The 9,731-nt window shown below is 45.5% G+C and overlaps 1 protein-coding gene across 2 annotated transcripts in view; it reads right to left on the bottom strand.

Annotated features, from left to right (window-relative positions):
* Positions 1-7,014, bottom strand: part of LOC103630158 (uncharacterized) — a 31,232-nt gene extending 24,218 nt beyond the window's left edge. The window contains exons 1-4 of one of the 2 annotated variants that reach the window (XM_008651241.4): positions 6,617-7,014; positions 3,103-3,230; positions 2,872-3,004; positions 150-306 (exon numbers count right to left, since the gene is read on the bottom strand). In XM_008651241.4, coding sequence (XP_008649463.1) covers positions 150-306; positions 2,872-3,004; positions 3,103-3,230; positions 6,617-6,962 — 764 coding nt within the window. In that variant the 5' untranslated portion in view covers positions 6,963-7,014. The remainder of the gene's footprint in view (positions 1-149; positions 307-2,871; positions 3,005-3,102; positions 3,231-6,616) is intronic. The other variant, XM_008651242.4, reaches the window with a different exon arrangement.
* Between the last annotated feature and the right edge of the window lie 2,717 nt (positions 7,015-9,731).

The following is a 9,731-nucleotide window of genomic DNA, read 5'->3' on the forward strand; positions in this document are numbered from 1 at the left end:
ATATTAAATATCAAAGTAAAATAAAAATACCAAAACTCAATCAAGGATAACAGATGTATTTCATTCTTCTTATTGCAATGACACAGCTTTCCTGTGCATTCGAAGAAAAAACATGGTGTCATGGAAACGAAAATATACGCATAAGCAACCTTTCCATTTGCTGTTTCCATAACAATGCATATCGATCATGAATGCTTCCACCAGCACTAACCAGAGCATCTACCTCTGCTTGCTTATTTCTCTCTGAGCGTTCTCGCTGTTGCCTGATTAGAGTACCCCGAAAATCTTGGGGCATGTATGTCATAACTGCAGAATATTATAAATAACTGAATGTCAATTACTAAGGATGCACATGTACTCAACTGTAGAACTAAGGGATAAACCATCCAAGGTTATGCAAAATACTGTTCTTAACTTTAATTTTTCAGGTCGTTTTTTGGCAGAATATGCAGGAGGGATGTGTGTCATTGCATTAAGGGGATTAAAACACATTACAAGTTTACAACACACCCACTATGCTCACACATACACTGTCAGGGCCTAAAGAGGCCCACGGAGGGGCTGCGGCAGCAGCAACTATGGGCCCTCCAATGGGATTAGATAAGAATAGTTAGAGATAAGATTAGAAGATTAGTTGAGATTATTTAGGAGATTAGTTGAGATTATCTAGGAATGTTATCAGTTAGTAGTTTGTTGAGAGTTTTTAGGAGAGTTTTAAGGAGATAAGGATCTCTAGCTAGATAGGGGCGGCCAACCGACCTATTTATGTAATCAATGGATGAGAAATAAAGCAGGCAAGAATTAGAAGGGAGAAACCCTCCTCTTGCTCGGCTGTGGGCAGAGGCCCCCGGCCGACGTTCCTGCCCATCGATATCCCTCTCCAATCCCTCACCGATCTAGCGACCTTAACATCTGGTATCGGCTAGCTTGGGTTTCGATCTGATCCCATGGCTTCTGCTGCCAATTTCGCGACGTCATCCTGGCAACCAGCGTCCCCATCTCCATGGACTGCGCCGCATGTCACCTTCATCACGCCGTCCTGGCAACCAACGTCCTCATCTCCATGGGCTACGCCACATGCCACCTTCGTCACACCATCCTGGCAACCGACGTCCCTATCTCCATGGGCATCATCGCCTGCCAATTTTGTCACCACATCCTGGACACCGGCATGCCCATCCCCAGGAACAACGCCAAATTTCGTCACATCATCTTCGTTGACGGCGTCTCCGTCCCCATGGGCGATGCCACTAGGGGCAGCCACGGCTCAACAATCATCAGCTCCATCGATGGGGGACTTGTGAACCAACATAAGGGTTGATCTCACAAAGATGCAAGCCACGCTCCAGAAGGTTGAGCAGGGGCTGCTGCAAATCAAGGCAACAGTGCAACATGAGCAACACTAGCCGGCGTTGTCCGCACGACTCCAGACGTCGGCGGCTGTGGGCATACAAGCTGCTGCTCGTGGCTTCCTTGCACGACGGAGACTGCGGGAGATGCGCCGGCAGATGCACGAGGCAGCCTTGGTGACGGTTGACCTCGGCACACGGGGGCACGACCTCGCCCTGTCGGACGGCCATCAGCAGCGGCACCGGGCCGCTATCTCCAAGTGCGAGCATGGTACGTGTCCCGCGGGCGACAAACTTCAACTCTACGGCAACGGCGGTAGGGAAGGCACTCCTCTCGTCATCGGCAAGGGCACATTATTTAGCGCCACCACATTCCGCTACCGGCCGCCACGAGGGCGCCTCCGCGGGTTATTGTTGTGACCTACTCCAGGTGCCCGTCCATGTGCTCCCCTTTCGTCCAGATGGCGTCCATGGGATCTAGGTGGCTGCACACGTGCAAGTCCAATGCGCGGAGGGTGTCCGTCTTATCTTATGGGGTAAAAAAATTCAGATTTGGAATAATAAGATAAGTCGAGATGTAAAAGGCTTGTCTTCTAGGTGTCTGGTTTTGGGTCAAGTAGACTCGGTCTTTGAGCACCCGTCATGCTGCAGCTCGAGGACGAGCTGCTTGTCCAGGAGGGGTGTAGTGTCAGGGCCTAAAGAGGCCCACGGAGGGGCTGCGGTAGCAGCAACCATGGGCCCTCCAATAGGATTAGATAAGAATAGTTAGAGATAAGATTAGAAGATTAGTTGAGATTATTTAGGAGATTAGTTGAGATTATTTAGGAGATTAGTTGAGATTATCTAGAAAGGTTATCAGTTAGTAGTTTGTTGAGAGTTTTTAAGAGAGTTTTAAGGAGATAAGGATCTCTAGCTAGATAGGGGCGGCCAGCCGGCATATTTATGTAATCAATGGATGAGAAATAAAGCAGGCAAGAATTAGAAGGGAGAAACCCTCCTCTTGCTCGACCGTGGGCAGAAGCCCCCGGCCGACGTTCCTGCCTATCGATACCCCTCTCCAATCCCTCACCGATCTAGCGACCATAACATACACACTCTCTTACAAACTCGTACGGAAACAAATATGCCCTATACAGTATCCAAAACTTCCAAATAATCAGCAAAAGTGATATGGCAACGACTCATTCAATGTTTTTATGATGTATTTAGTATGTAATGAAAGTATGAAACATATTATAGCATGAATTGCATTGAACAGCATTTAGAAACATCAAGCATAAGAATCACAAAATGCATTGGAGAAATAATGTGTGCCAAATCAGCAATTTATCAAAAGGTATCCAAATCATCTATACTGTAACTCAAATAAGAATCAGCACAAAAACATCGAGTGCTTAATAGTATGCAATATTCGGTGGCTTGGTTACAATATAAGTATTAAGGTTCATCAATAGGCATTTAATTTTTGTACTATTAATGAAATGCATCTCTGGAAAATAAAAAAACGAAGCAAAAAATCGACCTGTATTGAAAACATTGTCAGCATTTTTCAACTGAAATTGTTCTAAGTTCTTCAACATATCCTTCAATTTAGCTTCTATATCATCAAGTGTACAAACTATCTCAGCATCTTCTGGGGTGGACTTCTGTTGAAGCTGCTTGCATGTAGATGACAAATGTTAACCTCCAACAGATAAAAGGCAGAACTCATAATCAGATATATACAGATAGATAGATACAAAACTAAACTTACAGCCACAGGACGATGGGATGTGTTAATCAAGAAAAGAATTTCTTCCATTTGTTCTCGGTTCTTCCACAAATTCTCATCAATTTTGTGGGCAGGTATGCCAGCTGCTTCTTGTTCCAAGAGCTCCTCATCTTCCGAATGCAAGATGGATGAAACAATTATATCAAAAACATGTTTTCCTCAAACAACATTGCACAGTATTTAAATAGTGAAACACACAAGCGACCCCTAAACCTGTTGGAGAAACTATTAATATGCAGTTCTATTAAGTTGCATTCAACAACTATTCAACTCAAAAGCTTAAGCTCATGGAGAGGTGAGCAATTCACATTCCAAAACTTGTTATGTGGTTCACCCGTGGTCCAAACCTTTATGAGTAGTGTTAATCTGCAAACATAGCATCCCTTAGCATCATTTCTTTCCAGTTCATGTCTTGTAAGCATCCACATCAGCAGCTAAGGCCCAAAGGATTTATCTTAGGTTTTGGATCTCATGTGAGCTTAGTAAATTTAGGGACATTAAACTGCAGGTTATAGTCCAGGGCCTAGATGATAACCCTATACAAGTTTAGTGTCATTGCCTACTTACACTGTCAGAAGTGTACTTGTTGGAATATAAGTGAATTGTCCACCTCTTCCTTTCAGCTTAAACTTGGGTTGAGCTAGTTGATACATACAACTTAATAGGGTATCAAAGTCAGAGGTCTCGAGTTCGAATCCTAGTTAGCGCAATTAAATAAAATAATTGATGTTCGCTTCTATTCCACGTCTGAGAACTAAGAGAGCCTCGACAAGAGGGAGAGTGTTGGAATATAAGTGAATTGTCCACCTTCTCCTATCAGCTTAGGCTTTTGGGTTGAACTGATTAGTGCATGCAACCTAATAGTATTATATAAAAATATAGGTCAAAGAGTGTTCACATAAATCTTGCCCCCCCCCCTAGTCTGATTATTTTTCATGAAATAAGTTTGTCTTCAACTTTTCTTGCGATGCATTTTCTTCATTTGTTTATTGTCAAAATTGAAAGCATATGAGCACTTTAGAAGTTTCCCTCATATCTTCCGGCAAACCTTATGTTTGGTTACGTAGTACCTCAATACCTTAAGAATTTGAATATACTTCGTAGTTTATAGGTGACTATCGACAAAATTACTTTTTCTGGAATGAACTGGTAAAACTTTTTCTCGAAAAGAGCAAGAGAACTGTGCCTCGTTATATTAAGAAGAAAGAAAAGAAGGTCTAAAGTAGACCAGGTAATGGTATAAGGACTTCCTTACGGAGGTCGAAAACTCAGTAACCTGAGAAGATCCATCTAAACAAACTAAAAAACACTATGTGCCAATCTCCGGGATTGGGGCAGTAAGGAGGGCCAAGCTCTTGGCAACATCCAGTTCCCACATTTCTCTTTCTTCCTCCGCTCTTCTGATAGCTGTTTCCAAGTTAGGAGAAAGACCATCAAATACGCATCTATTTCTGTGGTTCCAAATTGTCCAAAGCCCCAGGATAATTAACGAGTTGAGACCTTTTCTAGCAATCCGTTGCAGCTGGTCACTGCAGTTTTTCCACCACTGCATGACATTCTCTTCAATCTGAGGAGTGAAACTTTGGAGGTTGACCTGTCCAGGCAGGATAAACCAGAAGTTCCTCGCAAAGACACACCCTACAAGATGGTCTATAGTTTCAGGCTCTTGGTCACAAAGAGGGCATCTCTCAGGATGACTGAGACCTCTTTTTTGTAGCATGTCAGCTGTCCAACACCTTTTCAAGGCAGCCAGCCAAAGAAGCCCCAAGCATGGTGCCCGCACACCCGCACCCTACCTGAGGACCCCTCAGGCTGCTCATGTGCCTGCTGCTGCCGCTTATGAATTGGTAAAACTCAAAGAAAATACCTATTGCCGTTGTATACTTTGTGATCCAAATAAAACTTCTTAAAAACCTTTTTCAGAAATTCCACTTTTCACATAGTTCCAAAAAGCTTAGTGTGTGTTTGGTTTGGGAACCAAGCGGATGGATTGGTTCCATCTTATTTTGGGGGGTTGGATTGAACCCATCTCACGTTTGGTTAGAGGGCCAGGGTTATTCTAAATTTTTTGTTTGGTTTGAAGGCAAATGGATGTGGGTTGAGGACCCCTGACATGTAGACCCTATGCATCATCATCATCCTCTTTCTTCTCCTTGCGTCGGCTTCACGTCTGATGTCTGTCGACGCCCAACCCCGGCCCACCTTGATGTTGCACCCAATGTTGTGTGCGCCCCTCCAGCAGGAGTTCCGTTGTCGCCACTCCGCCCCGAGCATGCCCCCAAGGAATGCCCAGAGATCCACCCCCGAGGTCGCTCGCAGAGCCATCAAGCACCGCATCCTAGAACTCTTCGCCCCCGAGCGCCTGCCTACATGTTGAGGAAGACGAAGTGGGTTGGATTGGTTTTTCAGTTTTGGAGGAATCAGACAAACCCACATATTGATGGAGTAATCCCTTTTGGGTTGAACCCAACCCTCTTGGTCCTCAAACTAAACACCCTGGAAAATGGATTCTACCCAACCCCTTCAACTCTCAACGGAACACATGCTTACAGTTTTCACCAAGTGCACACAACCCATGAGAACACTTTGCATTTTTCTAGGATTCAGCTATAGCAAAAAGATGAAAATGGGTAATCAGAATACAATTCTAAAAATAAGGACAGCCCTACTGTCGGAAGGTCCCACATGAGTGGGGTCTGGGGAATGTATAAACCGAGTCAAGCCTTCCCCTCAAATGTAGAGAGACTTCTTTAAACCCGCGACCTGGTGACTTAGTGACAGCACTCACCACTGCACCAGGCCTGCTCTTCAATTAGAATACAATTCTACCGACCAAAATATCAAATGCCATCAATGTAGGTCAAACTCATCTCCTAAATCAAGTGTTTTGCTAGAAAGGTCACAAGCCGTCCTCCACCAGGGCCCGGCCCTAAAATCCATCGGATGTGCCTCCTCCCTGCTGTATTCTTCACTGCCAGCCGAAGTCCTCCACAGCCAGCGCCTCCCACCTGGCTCAAGCGACACCTCACCGCCTCCACTGCCACAACGAGCGCCACCATGTTAAACCGGTGGAGGTCACCCTTGCCCTTGCCCTGTCCAACTGCCTCCCCCCACTAACAGGCCAGCGGCACCACAAAGGTCTATTTTTGGCTAAAAGTGAGAGTGAGCCTTGAATCACTGGAATAGCTTTACTCTTCGTTTAAGCTCTGTCTTTTAAGCAGCTTTGTCTTGTAAGCTGGAATCCCAAAGTCTTGTATTGTATCCTTACAAGCAGAGAAAATTCTTCTTTCAAAAAAAAACAACTATGAGGAGCTTACCCTCACATCCCCTCGCTTCGCCAAGATAGACATCCTTTTATAATTATTACTATTATCTTATTATATATAACAAGCAATATTTAGCTGCTTTTAGCAATTCGAGCAAAAGAATCGAACTAATTGCGAGATCAACACTATGCGCAGCGGATCCGGGTGAAATTTAGCGAGGACGGGCTCACCTGGGGCGATGGGAGCAACGGCAGCGAGGTCGGCGGAGAGAGCACGGAGCCGGGCGGCGAGGTCCGTAGTGGCGTCGGGCAGCGGGGGCAGCGGGTACTTGTCGTAGTAGCGCGCGAGGTAGGTCCGCGTAATAGGCACAAGCCCTTCGGTCATCGCCATCGCCGGCGCGGCGGGCGGCGGCGAACGGAGGTGGCGTGGGGGCAGGGGAAAGGGAGGGAGGAAAGGGCACGTGAAATGGACGTGCTGCTGCGGTTGCAGACTTGCAGCAGAGGGGAGAGCGGGAGAGAATTGGGCGCCTAGTGCCTTCACCGGGCGGTGTGGTTTAGAGGACGAACAAGCAAGCATCAACCAAAGAGCGTGTTTATTTTCGTTGTCATCGTGTCACACCGGTGCATTGTATGGAGAGCTGAGAGGTATATACACACAGATTTATACCTTAAGGCCTTGTTCGTTTCATCTCAAAACCATGTGGATCGAGGGGTATTGAAGTGGAGGGGTATTGAAGTGGATTGAGATGGATTTTAACTAGTAGTAGATTTATTCCCTATCAATTCATATGGATTTGAAACAAAACGAACAGGCCCTAAGTTGTAAAACCATCTCCTGCAGTTCACTTATATAGTCACTCAAAATATTGTTTTTTATAATGTTTTATAATGTGAACTGCACTGTTTTTATAGTAGAGTTTGAATATAGTAATAGGTAAGCTGCTATAGATATAGTCTAATAAGTGTGGGACAATTATGTCAGAAGAGTGCGGAGGCATATATAGTCGGTTTCGGCGGTTGTAACTTGTAAGAGACAGATTAAATATATGAAATGAAATAGTGAGAGGGTTCTTCCTCTTGCGCATGTATCGCTTATTGCCTCTCACGTCGCGACGCGCACCGTCGACAACGGGCGGTGACAACGGGTATCGGAGACACCGGTCCTCGGCATCCCGGCGCTAGGCGACTTCCATCGACGGTAGCTCTTCTATGAGGTGCTTGGTCGATTTCTCTGTCGCTCGTCGCGGTGCAATCTCGGCGTTGGCGGCGGGGATCCGAGTTAGGGGCGTGGGCGACGGTAGAAGGCGGCACTCGTGACCTGTTCGACAGGAGGTCTGAGTGCCTATCTGCAAATTGGGCTTCGCGTGCACAATATGTTGGTGTTCGATTCTTTCTGTTCGAGGTCTGTTTGTTTTCCCGTGGCAATTACAGCGCCTCCAAAGCCATCGGTGCAAACTCATTTTGTATTGGATGCTATGGTCGTAACTTTTGAGAAAGAGGAAGCGAATTGTCATCGTGTTCTGGACAATATCGATCTGATGTTTGCTAATCAACAATGTACGATGGCTCAATTGGATCACAATTTTGGGGTGATTGGTCAGCTTACCAACGATCAACGCCGTAAGCAGTTAGAAGAGACAGCGCCGTGGTAGATCGTCTGAACCTTAACCGGATGGCTGGCCAGTTGGATGATGATGGATCCAGTCAATCATCTAGCTTCGAGCGCTGGTTGGGCAGTCTCCATGCATTCGTCGTACTAACGGTCGTGGTGAGCTGGGTCTTCCTCATCAGACGACGAATAGTTGTCTCGGCATGTTCTACCCAAGTTGTCTTTTCCCAAATTCGAGGGTTCCAACCCCAAAATTTGGGTGGACAAGTGTGTCGACTATTTTCGCATTTATGAAAAGTTCCTAATGTCTTATGGGTGCAAGTAGCAACAATTGAAAAGGTCCCTTGTGGTTTTGTGGTGTTTTGGATGACAATAGGACTAACTGAGGTGTTGAATGTTGAACAAGAACTTAGGAAAAAGCTTGAGAGATTCAACACAAGTAATCAAGTGTGATGGTCCAATAGGCTAAGTTGACTATGGAATGTGGACATCACAAGTGGAGGATGGACATTGTTAAGTGGGACTCGATGTGCATGGCTTGGAGATAGTTGACTGAACCAAGGACAAAAGCAAGAAGGACTTTGAGGTACTAGAGCAAGGGAGAAGGTCAAGAAGACTGAGGTACCTAAAGCCAAGGTGAAGAAGAGGTTCTTGCAAGAAGTCAAGGTTGGTCAAGCTGAGAAGAGACATGGTGCATTGAAGACCACAAGATAAGGACGTGACTTACAACCATTGAGGTAATGTTTATGGTTTAAGTGATAAGGCTCAAGATTCTAGCTCGAGTGGAGTCATGGTATGGATTGGTTATGATAATGATGTTCCTTGAAGATGATATATTGCTAAAACTCGGCTTATACTAATAATAATTACCTGATGGATTAAAAACAATTGTTGTTGTTTGTTAGCCTAACCCCACATAAAGCTACTACGGCTTAGCCAACTGGGTACTTGTTGAGTACGTTGTGTGCTCACCCTTGCTTTCATACAAACATTAGGTTGCCCGTGGTGCAAGCCTTGCTCAGGTGAAGAAGAAGCTGATTGAGCAGATCTCTAGGAATTCCAGAACTTTGATGAGTTAGAGGATTAGGCCAGTGATCCAGGACTTTGATGAGTCCCACTGTAAGATGCATGTGGAGGGTCCAGTTATCTTAGCCTATATTTCCGCTTGAGTATGATGAACTATATGACGTTTAAGACAATGGTCCATAATTGTCACACCCGGTTTTGGAAGGCAAATCGAATGTGAACCATGTACATGCTAGGATAGAAATTCACGTACACAGCGATTACATAATTGGACATCATCACACAGTGCTCAAATAATAGCGTAAAGAAGTATTACTTTATTACATCATGATGTCTGGAACATCCACATAGTCATTAACTTAAACAGAAATCAAAGTGCTAAATGAAACGTAGTAAGATAAGGCCTTCACAGGCAGCCGACTCGGGGTTTGCCGCTAATCTAGTTTAGAACTCCTCGAAGTCCTGAAACTCCTGAAACTCTACCTCTGCGGCTCCCTCGATTATGGCCTTCTACTCCGACCCTCCCCAACATCGAAGCTCGTAGTCTACACCGACGCTGACTGGGTTGCCTGTCCCTACATGTGCCGATCCACTTTCGGTTATGTCGTGATCTTGGGCGCCAAACCTTGTCTCTTGGCCCGCTAAGCAATTGTCTGTTGTCTCCCGCTCCACAGCCCTCCTGTTGTGGCCAACGGCATGGCAGAGACCTCC

The sequence above is a fragment of the Zea mays genome, chromosome 6 (assembly GCF_902167145.1).
Source record: "Zea mays cultivar B73 chromosome 6, Zm-B73-REFERENCE-NAM-5.0, whole genome shotgun sequence".
Taxonomy (NCBI): domain Eukaryota; kingdom Viridiplantae; phylum Streptophyta; class Magnoliopsida; order Poales; family Poaceae; genus Zea; species Zea mays.